At 29.9% G+C, this 16,478-nt stretch overlaps 1 protein-coding gene across 2 annotated transcripts in view; it reads left to right on the top strand.

Annotated features, from left to right (window-relative positions):
* The window catches only part of LOC130894004 (integrin alpha-PS2), a 187,836-nt gene that overhangs the window by 64,700 nt on the left and 106,658 nt on the right, over positions 1-16,478 (top strand). For both annotated transcript variants that reach the window (XM_057800485.1, XM_057800484.1), the window contains exon 2: positions 3,519-3,649. In XM_057800485.1, the coding sequence (XP_057656468.1) occupies positions 3,519-3,649 (131 nt within the window). The remainder of the gene's footprint in view (positions 1-3,518; positions 3,650-16,478) is intronic.

Raw genomic sequence — 16,478 nt, 5'->3', positions numbered from 1 at the left:
ACATATTTTATACCTATATTATTCTTTTTCATTATTCTTTTTCATTACTCTTTATATTAAAATTATACCTATTCCTGTTTCAATCTGAATTATTTATTATTTCTGTGCCTTCACTATATTATTAATTTATTATTATAACTACACCACAGTTATTGAAACAGCTCCAAATAGCAATAATGAATTTCGACAATTTATGTTGATTCCTTTTTTGCATAGCGATCTAAGCGATCTGAACACTGAGTACATATTATTGCTTTATGAATTTAGGCAAAATAAATAGCCCCTATTATCATTACAGCACGGTGGAATGATGTGGTATCACAGCATTTGTTTTTGAAAAACTTATAAAAAATGTATTTTTTACCGGGAGTCATACTTTGAAAATATTGAGGGACATGCGGTATATGGTACAAATAGGTTTTGAACTTTGAAACATAAGAATACAATGAACGTAAATATTTCTTAAAATTGGAAATATCATTTGTACTCTTCATCCGGCAAATGGTCTTAATTGAATCTAATCTGTAAATGCTGGTACCACTAATTAATTCTTTTTATTTGTTCTCGTTATTTCCATACCTATAAAGTAAACAATTCTAATTTACTATTTCTTGAAGAGAATAAATTAAGTGACCTCATTAGTGACCTACTTTCGAAAATTACATTGCCTCGTCAGTCCATGTCTATAAGAGTATTATTTTAATGTTTATTAAAGAAGACTGCCATGAATTTTAATATTGATATCATCACTTATCAACATATTGCAGTTAGGGTTATATTAATAGACACACCTTTTCCTCTTCCCATATACCTAATAAATCAGCTCACTTCGGCGTGTAGTATACCTTATTGTTATGTTGAATTAGTAGTCAGTGGGACAAGGTTCCATAGCTGCAAGAGATTTTCGCATTTTCATGATCATAGAACTTATTTTATTTACAATATAGTAGTAACTAGTATATAGAAGGTTTTAATCTATTTTCAGAAACGTAATATTTGTTTACCTGTGAAGAGCGTTAGATAAAGTACTATACATATAAGTTGGTTTATTCTAACATTTTTATTTTTTAAATCTGAAGGTACAGTTGGCAGCTCTCATTTAATGATATCTTCTAGTAGTGAAGTGAAAAATTCATGGACCAGTGAAAGTTGCAAATAATGACTATAGAGGACTTATGAACTATGAAATTAAGCATACATTAAAAAATGAGGATATAGTAAATACAATTACAGCTAAAAGAATACAATGGCACGTACACATTGAAAGAATGGAAAAACGACAGGGTACAAGGAAATCACAGAATGGAGACCGAACGAGAAAAGATTGGCTGGTAGACCAAAAAAGATATGAAAAATCTGGGAGTACGTGACTAGAACAAACAGATACAGGACAGAGAAAAATGGAGAACAATAGTCCAAGCTGCAAATGTTTTAAGCTGTAATTAAATAGGGTAAAATATGAGCTCTCCACCCACAAAAATACAGGGTCAAAAGAGTGCAATTTGAGCGAACAAAACCAAATACAAAAAAGAGAATTTTATAGGATTTATATACATTTAAATGGACGATTTGATAAAACTTTCATATTATGACCATTAAATATTGAATATAATTAAAGTACTCATAAATAAGATAGAGTTGTTGTTTGGTGAATATAAATATTTTTCTGTTTCAAATAACTACTCAAAAATACTATAGATTGTTGTTATCAAGGCTTTTGAGTTAATTTTAGTGTATATATTAATATATTTTCGTAAAATTAAAATTTGTTGTTATCGGTGTTCCTTCGAAAGCTAATTTGTGTGAAATATATGAATACGATAATCTCCTTGTTTTTCAAATGTAGTTATTTTTATTTCACTATGTCAAGAGCTAGATTGTTCAATTAATAACTTTTGTTTTTCTTAAACTTTCCTTTTACCTGTGTAGGTCTGAATATATTATTCTTTGATGGCCCACACACTATTTTGAAATGATTACTTGATTCGCTCTTCCCTCTATGGTCAATTTGTCATGTTTTATGACTTGTTTTCACAGATTTCCAACTACAATAATGAACTGATGTTGTTATTGTTACACTGTTACGGTCGTAAAGGTCTCACACTTTGTACATTGTTAATTTTTCTAATATTACTTTTAGGAGATATTTAAATTTTATTATAATGATCTGTAGTTCAAACATTAATACATATAGGTGGCCATCCTATAGTATATATAGTAAGGTTCTAAAGTAATGTTTAATGTAGTTTTATACGTATCGAGTTATTCCTGAAACAGGACAATTTTTGTTATACAATAATACAAAATGTATGCCCATTCATCAAATTTTATTAAATTATTTTTGTTCAACTTTAAAAACGCAAAAGCACTTGATTTGATTTTATCTTAGAAGTATTTGTTGATAATGAACACATTACCTGCAACCAAATCCACGAAATCTATTATGTGTGTAGAAACTAGAGCAAACTAATCTTAAAAATGTCTGAGTAACGTTCAGGTTTTTCTCAAAATACTTTGGTATTCTGATGTTAATGCCTGTACATTCATTTTATGGGGACTATGTGTATAAGCTTCACATACCCAGTGCGAGTTTTCCTAATTCCAGAAACAATAATTGTACTAATTAACTATTCCATTCCAATAAAATATATCTTCATCCCAAAAGAGTTGTTTCAGGAAAAATCCATTATTCTCGTAACATCGTCTCATCATTTTCTTACAACTTTGCTTATGCCTAACGTAGTATTGTTCCAAATGCTCTTAAATAAATGGTATTTTTCTGTTTTCAATCATTGATTAAGACTCAACATGATGTTTGGCTAATGTAACCCTGACAAGAATGAACCTGCCTGCAAAGTTTTTCACTTTACCATATTCCATAACTTGGAAAATTGATAAACAGTGTTCGAAAGTTCGGAATATATATTAAGAAGAGTACAGTTTGGTGCTTGATAGCAGTAATATTTTATAAAATAATAAAATTATATGCATATAAGTTACAAAAACAATTTACAAACTCATATCGAACAAAATTATTGATTGTGATATATTTATTGTTGTTGCAATTGTTTCTTCAAACTGAGATATGTCAGTTTAAAATTTGTTACGAAATATTTTAAAATTGTTTTTTTTTAATAATCTAAAGAATATGCATAGATTACACTTAGATTATCTATTTAAGTTGTTTTATTATTAAAATGATCATCTTAAGCAATACATATTGTTTCTAAGAACAGAGGTTTCTTTCCATTGTTATTACTCTGGTAGATTTATAATATATACAATTTGCTTCATAAAATACGTGTACAGTAAGTAAACATCTGTTAGGTTATATTTATTGAGATCTAATAACTAAAAAAATATATCTTACATTGTATGTAGGATGTTTTTGCCTCGTTTCCATTTTAAAGAATGTCTTCTTATTCTAAATACGAGGGATCTATTCATATCAAAAATTAATACTGAGTCTAAGTGAATGAAAATATGTCACATTCATTCATATATGAATTTTGTTACAGGATATTAGTAGGAGCCCCAGAGGGACAATCAATCTTTCAAGACGCGAATGTTGTTAGAAGAGGTGGTACTGTCTACAAATGTAGATCTGAAGGTGATGATGTATGTGAACAGATACCCTTCGACAGAACAAGTAAGTGAAACATAGGCATGTAAAATATCAGTGCTCAAATAGGATTATACTTTGAGATAGACACTTTTTTATATGATACTAATAAATCGGTACATGTTAGTAAACATGATTAGAGGGTGATTCTGAGTAAATATACAGGCATCAGGCAACAGAGCTTTCTTTCGTTTCCACTTATTCTTGTTTTAAGCGCGATTTACCAATACGACCACTTCCTCCAGAGTTCCGTAGCTTTTGGTTTTAATAATAAACATTTTCGATATTTGATCTTGTAGTTGTTTCTAATACAAAAATACCACCATCCGTACCAGCAATCCGTGATTGCTGAAATTTACTAAATACGTTCATATTGGAATTTTCCATAAAGCTTTAGAGAACCTTTATATATATCAAACTTCCATATTTCACTTTTTATACACTCTATAGGGTGTTTTAAGAAAAGGATAGATAGAAAACTGAAAAATATTTGAGGTTTACACAGTAAAAAATTTTCGTAACGCCATCCGAATTTAAGGTTAATGGCGTTGAAGAAAAAAATATACCCGTTCTTTACGGCAATACTCGCCTAAGGTTGATAATATATTCAAAATTTTAGTACAGTTTGATTAATAATATCTAATTTAACAAATAACATTATTTCATACTAACATATTGAGGCCTCCAATAGCTTAGTGCCCATACTTATTTAACTTTGAAAAACAAGATCCTATACTGATTAGACTGGATTTTTGTGAAACGTTACAAGAAACGAAAGCTCTCAGTCCCATTTTTTTTTTAAATATTTTACGCGACAAAAAATTTTCAATTCACATAATGCTTACTAATTAATAGTAATAGTAATAATAATAATAGTAATAATAATAATAATAATAATAACTTTATCAATACTTGACAATCGCATCGGATATTACTTCATAATTTTCAAAGCAAAATATTCCGAAAATGATACACAGTATCGAGTTTTATCAAGAGTACCTTCTTGATGTAAAATAAAATGATATTTAAGTTCACTTGAAATTTTGCTTAATAAATCTAATATTGAAATAATTATGTTCAATACTACTTGGTACGAACCGTGTAACTAGCGCCGTCTATGAGAGTGAGACATAAAACCAAATTCATTAGATGTATCAGCTTCCAAAACATATTCGTATGAAATTTCAATACAATTTTGCCAGTAATTGCGGCAAAATCGTAAAGAACGTGTATATTTTTTTTCTTCAACGTCATTAAACTTAAATTCGGATGGCGCTACGAAAATTTTTTACCGAGTAATCCCCAAATATTTTTCAATTTTCTATCTATCCTAGAGACGAATGTAACTTTTTCAATTTGTCATTTCGCAATATAAGACCTTTTGATTGTTGAACGTTGAAAATATTGATTTTTAATTGCTTACTCACAGTAATTATCTACAATTTTCCTTGAAATGTATTAATTTGTATCATTGTGTTATACACAATATGCTACGTCTACTTGTTTTTCTGTGCGAATATAAAAATAATCTTGTACTTATTAGGAAAAATTTAGGCATAAAAAAATTCTGTAACAAATTTATGTAACTCTTTCAAGTTAATAGCTCCTATGGTCTAATTATTCTATTATGCTCTTCTAAATGTTTAGTTTAACGGAATAGTGAGTGCACATTTAGAACGAGAATTTTGCTTATTAATTCTTTTCAGTAGGGTCAACTCTTCAGAAAAAAATACTTTGTTAAATATCGGATCCTCTTTGCAACTGTATTGTCGATATTTCGAGGATAAATGTATTTGTTGATAAAAATGGAGCAAAGGTTTCTTCGTGGTTCCTGAGACCACTGTAAATTCCTTTGCAATTGCTAGTTATTTTGCCACAGATAACGTCTTTTAAAATTCACGGGGTTGACCAAATGAATAACAAATACAAATATATTACATTCAATTTGGAGCAAACTCGATTATAATGTATTTATAGTGTTCGAGTAAAAAAGTGTCCAATTTTCAACACAAAATAGCTAAAACGAGATTTTGGAAAAAAATGGAAGCTCCAAAAATTGAAAAAATTTGGAGATATTTAAGAAAAGCATAAAACCCAGAACATATTCAAGCTTAAATTGAAAAATTAGCCTAAACTTATAAAGTCATAGAGACTGAAAAGTTAGAAATTGAGTAATATAAGTTGAATTTCGAAATTTTATAATAAAAGTTTGAAGATTCGAATTTTAACATAAACGCATTCGAATTATTTTGTATATTTGCTCCTTTCTTTACTTGTTATATGTTGAGGTATAACCAAAGATTATAATTTCTTTTGTTATCAAAACAGTATTATTTCTTATTATTATGCGATACAATACTTTTATTTGAAAGACGTTAGCTCAACCAATATGAAAGTTAAACTAGATTTGACTCTGGGTGAGACAAGACCGTTCCAACTGCAATCAGGGCTATGGCGTCCATTTTTTGGGATACGCGTACGATAATTTTCATTAACTATGCGAATTATGCGAACTTATTGCAACGTTTGAGCTAAAAAAATCAATCAAAAACGGCTGCATTTGGCTAAGAAGAAAGTATTGTTTCATCAAGACAATGAACCAGCTCACACATGCGTTATTGCAATGGCTAAAATTAATGAATTAAAGTTTGAAATGCTACCTCGAGCACCCCATTCGCCAGATTTAGCCCCCTCAGATTATTTCATGTTCTCAGACTTGAAAAAGTGGTAGATGTTCAAAAATTCTCCAACAATGAAGAGGTGATGTCGGCAGTGAATGGTTGTTTTAGGAGCTTGTCGATTCTTATTATAAAAAGAGTATCGAACTTATTGAACATCAGGGGGAAAGTGTGGGGAGCTAAAAGGAGAATACGTTGAAAAATAAATATATTTTTTAAAAATTATTTTGTTTTCTTTGTTGGGCCAGGAACTCATCATCATGTATTCTGATGTACGAATATTATTCTTCAGACTCCAAAATTTACTTTTCTATAGCGTTGTTGTATAGCGTTCTATGTTGTAGCGTAACTATCATTGATTATGTCTCGAATCATTGCATTTGTTTGATCAGTAAACAAAAGAAAGAACACTAAATTTTTATTATGAGGATGTATCCTAGTCGTTTTCTCACATATTTTCCACTTTTTTGTTCAAATGAATATTCATAGGTAAACATGAAAGACGTCAAACTGTATAAGCATAAACGATATCGCGATAAGAAATTATTTCCTATAAAAAGATACATCAATAAATAAATTTGTCGTCAAGATCTGACAAGTATCTTGACCGCTTCAGTTTCAACAAAACAGCGGTTTTGTATTTTAATCTTTCATTCCCTTCCATCCCAATATGGGCACTACAAGAATGGATCTTCGATAACAAAGTGAAGCCGCTTTAATCGATTAGCGAATGAGGAACAAAATGAAATATGAAACTATTTATTTAGTCAATTTTAAGTACAAATACACTCAAAGATATCACCATTTAAAAGCAATATTAGAAACAAATTTTTTATAACACTATTTGTGTGTGTTAGAAAATTTTTATATCGATAAACAGGCGTATTATTTGATGAGATGGTGGACGCAATATTAAAAATGAATTTAATAAATTCCAAAACTTGATCTGACAATGTCTTTTTTTTATGTGCCATTCACAACTCGCGGCATATTTTATTGTTAGCAATTAATGTACATACTTGATTACTTTAAAACTTTCATTTAAAATGCTCAATCACATTTTTCTCACTTATTATACTGTACTAAATCCACTTTCCATTTGTTTCTTACTATATTTGGTGTCTTTTTCAAAAAAAATCTATTTTGGTCTTGATTACAATATTAAAATAAAACTTTCTCCCATCTTACAACTTTGGGTAAAAATTATTGGTTTTCCACTATTTGAGAGGTTCAGGCAGAATGCTCTTTCTTATTCCCACCTTTAAGACATTCTAATGCAACTGGCATAAAAATGGAGTTGTTAAACCAATGTCAACAAAATAAAAAAATTGTTGTTTACAAAGCTATTTTGATATCGTATTATTACAACCTATTTTTAAACTCCTAAATTTTGTGCCAAAAATATTGCGACATCGTTAGTCAGTGTTGATGAAACGATCGTTTTTGAAATCAGGGTCGGTCTTAAATGGAACATTGGTTTGTTCACTATTCAGTTTCTTACGTGCACTGGAGCTGTATGGACCAAACATTAGAATTTTCTAATTTTGGACCTCAGGATACAGTCTAATACGGATATACGCAATAAATCATTGAGATTATATATTATTCCAATATATAGTTAGGGAATTATGTCTGATATATGTTTAATTCATAGGCCTCCAATTCTGAATTGAATATTTGAGCTTTTGAAATGTGTAACTCCTAGACTTTTATTAATTTATTCTCATTGTGTTATTACGCTTTACAAACCACGTATATCACATTTTATCGAAATATATACGACAAATTTCTTAATACAGTCGACCAAATCGTGGGTAGATCATACCTCTTTGAAATCTATTACCTAACAAGATCTCAGTTGGAATGTGGAATTGTAATTTATGATGACCTTTCTCATTAAGTTGGTTGTTACGATCTAACACACCCATTTGTCGGCGCCTGCTGTCCACTGTTTACACTAATTTTATAATTGCAAAGTCAATTGTTCATGCGAAGTTAATTAAATAATTGACTCAGCTTATATTTGAAATTATTTCATCTTATAGAACATGATTTTTCCCCTAGAAGAACGAAGGTTTTGAAATTTACAAATTTTCTTAAATTAAAACGGTGGTCACTAAAGTTACCGTGTTGAAATTTATGGATTCTCTTGACATTCATACTGACTTTTTCAAAAAGTGAGTGAAATTTTTTGGTTGATTATATTGATTAGTTTTATTAGCAAATAACTTCCCGCGGACCGGTTTTACGAAGTAGATAATCAGTTTATATATTTTCGAACTCATTGATTCTAATTTCTTGAGGTGTTACACCAGAGCGATTAGATTTGGCAATAATATTTATGTTGCATATAAAGCAATCATTTCCTGACAGGAGTAAAATGAAGCATCATTCTACAGCCACTCATGTGCACAGCTGGACACAAATCGTCAGATTATTGGCAGAATTCCAGTACTATTTTACGAAAAACTAAACAAATTTGAATGAATACTTGATAATGGGTCAGTCTTCTCATGTGAAAAAATACAATTCTTCTAATGATTTCAGCTAAACTAAAGCACGAATACATATATTCAAAGTGGGCCACGGAGTATAGACACTATTTGAACTTATATTATTATTTTAATAATGCAACCAGACTTGAATATTATCTTTGTCCTATAAAATTAAAGATTTATTTTGTTTTCACCATAGTACCATCCTGTAAACCTTAATTAATGTCTAAAAAACTTTTAAATCTTGTTTGTAAACATTAATAACGTTAACAAATGTGACTGATGTTGGTAACAGATTGCGTGTGGCTTCCCCTTATATAATAAATATCAAAAATTCTGTTTAATATCGTTTTATAATGAATACCATATGGTTCAGATAAGTTTGTGTTGAAGCACGGCTGGTAAAAAATAGGTGTATATAAAATTAACAGGATAACTTTAATCATTTTATGAAATCATCGTTACCGGTTGTATATTAAAAAAGTCTTCATATTTTTTTCTCTGTCTTGAAGAAATTATTGATTACCTGCACTATTGCAGTATGTATTTTCTCTTTTCCTTTTATAAAACATTTGCTTACGTTTTATCCATTTATAGATACTTCAAGGCATCATATCAGAAAATTATGGAAATATTGTACTTATCGTATTTGTCAATACTGCTTTGATTTATTATAATCCAGTGGCAGCTCATGATAAAAAAAATTGATATTATGCTTCTAAAAAAACTCACATTTTATTTTAAAGTAAATTCGCAATCACTTTACTTATCTGGTTTGTCATCGTTACCTTTTTCTTGGACGGTTCTAGCTTTATTATATCCCAGAAGCTCAGTAGAATATTGAATTAGTGGTCGGTTAATATCTGAACGAAGCGTAATATTGTGGCACATAAGTCCTTTTCTCGCTCTATTTTGGATTAAAAATTATTATTGTTTCCTATCCTCAGCTGTCGAATATTTATATGCTAGACTTTACTACACTACTGCTTTAATGAAGTCAGTTTTAGATGTCATCTTATCTTTTGGCGTTTTTGATTGTTTGTATGAAAACGACCACAAAAAACATTTATTCCATTTAGAATATTTTCAAACCATGATAATCTTTCATTTATTCGATTCAAATACCAGAAGAATACCACAAATATTTCCATCAAATAATTTTATTATTTTCTACTAGCATTATCTTATCCTACCGCAATAAAAATTGTTATTCGGATCATATTCGTCAAAAATATGCTTAGTTTTCTATAAATACCATTTTTCAAAGAATCGTCTAGAAAAATTTGTGCTGGATTTCCAGACGTATTTCCAAATTCGTCGATTGATCCATGCTTTTGTTACTTAAAAAATATTTGTTCTTCCAACACCAGTATAACAGAAACACATTTCAATGGAACAATTTTTCACTTTTAAAGGGTGATTAATGAATAGGCTTCAAAAACATAAGTTATAATTTTTTACTGTTTATAATTCATGTAAGTCATACAATATTTTTCTCCTAACTAAACAACGATTTGTATGTGAAGACATAACTTTAACTACAATGAAAAATTACAAATCCAATATAATATTGTTACGAACACGTCTCCGCCCTGGAACCGATCCTGCCTGGATTTAGCGGAATTCTAAAATCCGGCAGGGCGTAGCATCCTTGATGTTTCATTTTATATATAGTTTTTATTATAGCAAGCGGTTTATTTACATTGTTTCACAAGAACAAGAAGAATTTAAATAAATTATTGAAGTTAGTTAAATGCTAGTAATAAGTGAATTATTATAAGTTTGTTTAGTGTAGTGTATAGTGTTCAAATCAATTAAAAACGTTTATTACCTCACCCCTCGAATAGAAATCATATAAATAAATAAGAAAAACATTACATTAGTGTCAGATGTGACCTGAAAGTGACGGAACTGAGAGCCTAACTGGAAAATCGCAAGTTATAATCGTCCGGTAAGAAGAGTGAGTTAGTAATAAGACTCAAAGTGGCACTGGTAAGTGACAGATTTGATCCAGAAACTTATCTATTCGATACGAGTCCTCCACCTTGATCTCGTCAATTTTGACATTGAAAAACGATATTCCTGTCAATATGGATGAAAAAGTTTCGAACATAAAGGACGATTTTTCAACTATGAAAAATGATATTTTGCCCAATATTGACGAAAAGACTATCACGGAAAACCGACATTATCGCTGACGTGGAAAACAAAATGTCATCTCTAAAATCAGATAAAGATAGAGAATAAAATGACAAAAATGGATGAGAAAATCAAAGAGTTAGAGAAAACGTTGCAAATTCAAGACATTCCAGCAAAAGAAAAGAAGATAGAACATATAAAACCATGCAATATACAAGCACAACTCAACACAGAAGAGATCGACAGTTTCATACGAGTGAAGGCCCAAGCGTTTGGCGGTACGACGACTTGGACTAATTACGTTAAACAGTTCAAGGCAGCCGTTGAAATGAATAATTTGTCAGATAACATAACCATTGTACTGCGAGGAGAGGCCTTAGATGTACTCCAGACGTTGCCCGACTTGTCCGATTCGCTGATCCATCAGGACCCGAGAACATGATAGAATGCTTGCGCATCCTGGAATTCATTGATGACCTTCGTGACCATGATATACAGAGGACGTTTAGATTAACCAATCCAAAAACTTTAGTTGGTGCCCTGACTGCTGCTCTTGTATATGAAGCAGCTACGATAACAGCATATCACAAGGTCAGAATTATACATGAAGAGGGTAACGAGAGCAAGTTGATCGAATCGTCAATTTGGTAAAAGGTATGGTTATAAAGAAGCCAAGGAAGATTCGATGCTGGAATTGTGGAGAGCTACGGCATGTACAGGACACCCTGTCATACTGCTAGCTTCTTTTAGATGTTGCAATGACATTGTATACCTGGATGGAGAAGTGAATGGGTAGAAATATACTCTGCGAGAAACACAAATCCAAATGGCCATTGGTGGAGAAAAGTTCACACACATGAAGTTATCGTAGCTGATATTGAAGAAGATATGATTTTGGAGATGGACGTAATGAATCTTCATGGTTTCCAATTGGACTTTGGAAACAGAACCATTAAAGTGGGTTCTGAAGAAGTATTCCTTCATCCATTTGAGAGTAACACGGTGTTGGCAGCTGTACAGGAAGATACTGTTCTACCTGTAAGAAGCGAAACCATGATGGTAGCGTAGCTGCTGGGGGTTAGATCAGGTTACGTTAGGTTAGGTAATCGAAGAATTGAAATAAATTATTTAAGGTAGTTGATTGTTAGTGATAAGTGAATTATCATGAGTTACTTGTAGTGTAGTGAAGTGTATGTTTAAATAAATTCACCATACGAATAGAAATCGTATAAATAATCTAACCACTATAATATTAATAATCTAAAGAGACAAATAAACTAAGAAAATATTGTTTGATGAATATACTTACGCTTAAAATTCATAGGAATTATTACCATTAATTATTTTTATTTTCATATTTCTAAAGTATGTCAATGGACCTCTCTCATTCTGGAAATGATATGTTTGACATAGTTTTAAAAATAATAAGGTTTTATTGAAATAGAGTAGTATTATTTATAAAAACTGGTCAGTTGCGGAATTCCGCATTATTCTTTCTTATTTATATACTGGAAACTGAACTGCTTAGATAAAATTCAGAACATGAAGCTGATTTTTTTCGGTTCGTCCAAAAAATTAGCACTAGACAACTGATCTAGGACAATTTGCGACATATTTTAGAATATGACTAAGATTCTTGCAATGTAATAGATAGCCACACAGCTATTGCATCGCATCTTTTTCCACACATTTAGTTCATTACCACGCCTACGGTGAAGATTTTTGGTTACTTTATATGAAGTTTAACCTGATGTCACTAATTTTATAGACATCAATTGGATTTAAAGATTGCATCAAGCTTTCCATCGACTATAAAACTGCTTTTTGATATTAGAGGGAAATTATGTGAATAATAATACGTTTTTTATATTGGATCAATATGTTTTTTGGCATAACTGTACGATTTATGAAAATATCATTAGGTATTGATAACCTATACATATAAATATATTACTCAATGCATAATATCAAAAAATAATATGTATCCATTTACTTATATTGAGACATGAATTATTCATACACATATATCTGGACTTGAAAAAATAGGTTCATCAATTTTGCTTATTACTCTGGTCTTCTTTGATATTAATCGCTTTTTCATTTTTAATCGCATGCATAAGTTTTGAAACATCCTGTATAATAATGTATCTTTTTTAGGGTTTTTGATTCCAGGGAACTAATCTATTTTTATAATATGTTTTTTTATTTCTGTTATCCCTAACATATGTACAGATAGGATTTGATATTTTCAAATATGCTTAGACTGATTTTTTCTAGGAGACTAAAGTTTTTTTTACTCATCATTTTGTAGTTTTTATATGTCCGTAGAGGGTGAACTGAGGAAATTTTTATAATAAAGACTTTCTATAATTTTATATCTGAATTTGGCATGGTATATTTATTTTCAGAATATTTTTTGATGATAGAATAGTGATATAAAAAAATTGAAAATTTCAATGGATCGAACATACTTATCTCTTCTACTTCCTTTTCATTTAAGAAGTGTTTTTTTTTTGGTCAAAACTGATTTTGCATATCAGATGTTTTTAAACTTCCTGATTAATACGTGATACATCCAAGAAAAATATTGCCCTTCTTACAGTAACAAAATAGATAGTTACATAGTGAAGTTTTTTTATTCAGTAAAGATATTTATTATTTCCATATCAACACTGTAACAGCTACTTCCCGTTGCCGTAGAAATAAAAGATAAAATTATGAATTCACACTAGTGTATTATTATTAGAAAACCAGAAATAACTTTGTAATTAATGGAAGTGAATTTTTAATACAGTAGGAACTTTTATAATCCAACTTTCTGTTGGTGTAAAGATTTCTTAATTCTTGAAGTGTTATGTTGTTGATACGTCAATTTTAAAGAAAAGAATGAGATTAGCTTTGTACTTGAACATTTTACAAGTATAATTTAACTATGTATTTAAGTATACTAGATGGTTAGGAAAGAATCCTTTTCAAGTTATTCTTATATTTAATAATCTCAATGCTAACAAATGTATCTGATAGTTTATTGTTGAATACATTTTGTAACAGTTTCTCGGCAAAACATACCCAATTTTTTAACCTCTTCACATCAAATACTTTAACTCATTATCCAAAAATTGTTTCAATATATTGTTGGATTTATACATTTTGGAACCTACCCTGTTAGTTTGACGGGATTGAAAGGTATCAGAGCAAATCTTTCCTGCTTTTCGTTTAGATTTTGGTAAAAGGTAACTTCAAAAAGAGATTAAACCATAACGGTTAACTAACTTATCTACAATTTTTTTTCATATCCGCTAAGTACAGCCATAGGTACATCGTCAATAGAAATCCTTTCCGTATTCTATAATTCATTATGAAGGATGAAATGGAACTATATACCAGGAAATGAAGACCATTTTATGTTGTATATAATAAAAATGATCAACCTATGATGATAATGGTCTTATTCTTGAGTAAATTATAAACAGATACATTTTTAATTGAGTTCTAAACGGAAATTTTCTACATTGGTATCCTACTCTGGTAGAATACTGAAATTATTGGCTCATATAGCTGTTCTTTCATGTTTATAAAATTCCTTTTTGTATTGGTAATAGTTTGGATTCATTTAGATTTTAGTTAATCAAAGTTATTCTGCTGTTATATCAGCTACAATATCATTAGAGTTAAGTCCAAGATACCATAAGTTTTATGGGATTGGCATGCTAAGAAATACGGAATTTACATCAAGTAAGATTAAAATTTCCTCATCTTTAATTATTATATTCTCCTATCTAAGTTTTGACACAGAAAATACTTTGATAACCATTTGGATATAATATTCTATTCCATTTCTTTTTCTGCTTCTAAATATAAGCAATGTTCCTTCTTTAAACCTGCGAAAATTTAGAAATTCATTAAAATTTTCGTTCGGTATTTTCCTAATGATGCCAAAACTTTCCTCTGAAAGTTGTTCAGAAGTCAGATCTCGTTAAATGTTACTATTAAGAATAAGCATGTATTCCTAAAGAAAAAGGATTTGTATTTTGTGAAAAGTTTGAAGAATTGTTTCGATTTAAAAGCCGACAAAGTAAACAGGATTTTCAAAATTGACAAAATGGATTATTTCTAAAGAGTTGAAAACTTTGATCGAAGCAGGATCATTCAGTAAAATGATCACATGTGTGAAAAAACACTTGAATATTGCATTCAATGAAATTGTATATGGGGCAGACTTTACATAGAATTTAACTCAAAATATCTATCTGTGATATTTACTTATGAACGCAAGAGAATGGATAATTACCGTTTTTAGAAACCGTAGTAATTGAAAATACAAATAGGTAGGAATTTGATGTTTTAAGAGGAACACCGCTGCATGTAGTTACATTCCGGTTAATTATTTTCACTGTATTCAACATAAAATGATCAGTCTAAATTTCCTGGTATATCGTTTGTTTAATTGTCCACTTAACTTAAAAGATACATTAAAGAAAGAACGTCTATTGAGGATGTAGCATTACTTAACTGTTATGATGAGAAAATTGCAAATTTTGCAGATTTGAAATTAGGTTGTAGATACAACAATACATTGAAATAATTATTGAGTATTCCAAGCATAAAGTACTAGATTTGGAAAATAATGGTATTTCCAAATAATTGTAATGATTGTGACAATAACTATCTTGATCAAAACTAAATATTGCCGAGCGTGCTGTCAGTCATAATCATGGAATAAATATAAAGGATGTGAAACTGTTAAAAATGTATTCAACAATAAAGTGTTAGATGCATTTGAAAATAAGAAAATTGTTAAATGTATGACTTGTTTATACAAAGACTCTTCCTTACAGCCCACTACAGTTTAATAGTTGGACAATATATAATTGAATAATTCTCCAGTTCTGCTCGCAATGTATTGAATATTTAGTTTTGATAGAATTTTTGTTGAATAGCTTAAAGATTTACCCTGTATTCGTGTTATGATTGAAACAAAGCGATATCGAATGCATGTTTATTCGGCGAGAATTCACAAAGGGACGCGAATCACGATGCGAAATCCTTGTAACATGTCAACTCAAAAAAATGCGGGATTTCTTCCAAACTGGGTACTGTTGAGGCTGGACCCCTTTCATCTTTTCAGCATTCAAAAGTCTTCTCTCTCGGCACTAACTTGGAAATCTACAAATTCGTTTCAATAAAATATTCCTATCTATATATAGAGTAAGCGTGTAGATATCTGCATACAATGGAGAAACTTTTATTTATGTACTCGATTTTTTAACCATATTGGGATAATAAATGTTTATCTAATAGATTTTAATATTTTATAATTTACTAATAAATGCATAAATATGCAAAAGTAATATTTAAAATTTACTGGACACTCTTACACTTCTATTATGGTTCTGTACAAGCTACAAAAGTATTTAGAAAAAAAATATGAAATTTTTATTGGGCCAAAAATACTCAGTATTTAAAGCGATGGTAACTATTGCAAGAATTGAGCTTTGGACTAAGTTTATGGTTTTGGTTCGTCTCTCTCTAAAAAGATTATTT

The sequence above is a fragment of the Diorhabda carinulata genome, chromosome 5 (assembly GCF_026250575.1).
Source record: "Diorhabda carinulata isolate Delta chromosome 5, icDioCari1.1, whole genome shotgun sequence".
NCBI lineage: Eukaryota > Metazoa > Arthropoda > Insecta > Coleoptera > Chrysomelidae > Diorhabda > Diorhabda carinulata.
The sequence above is the reverse complement of the archived record's forward strand: the minus strand, read 5'-3'. Positions and strand labels throughout refer to the sequence as shown.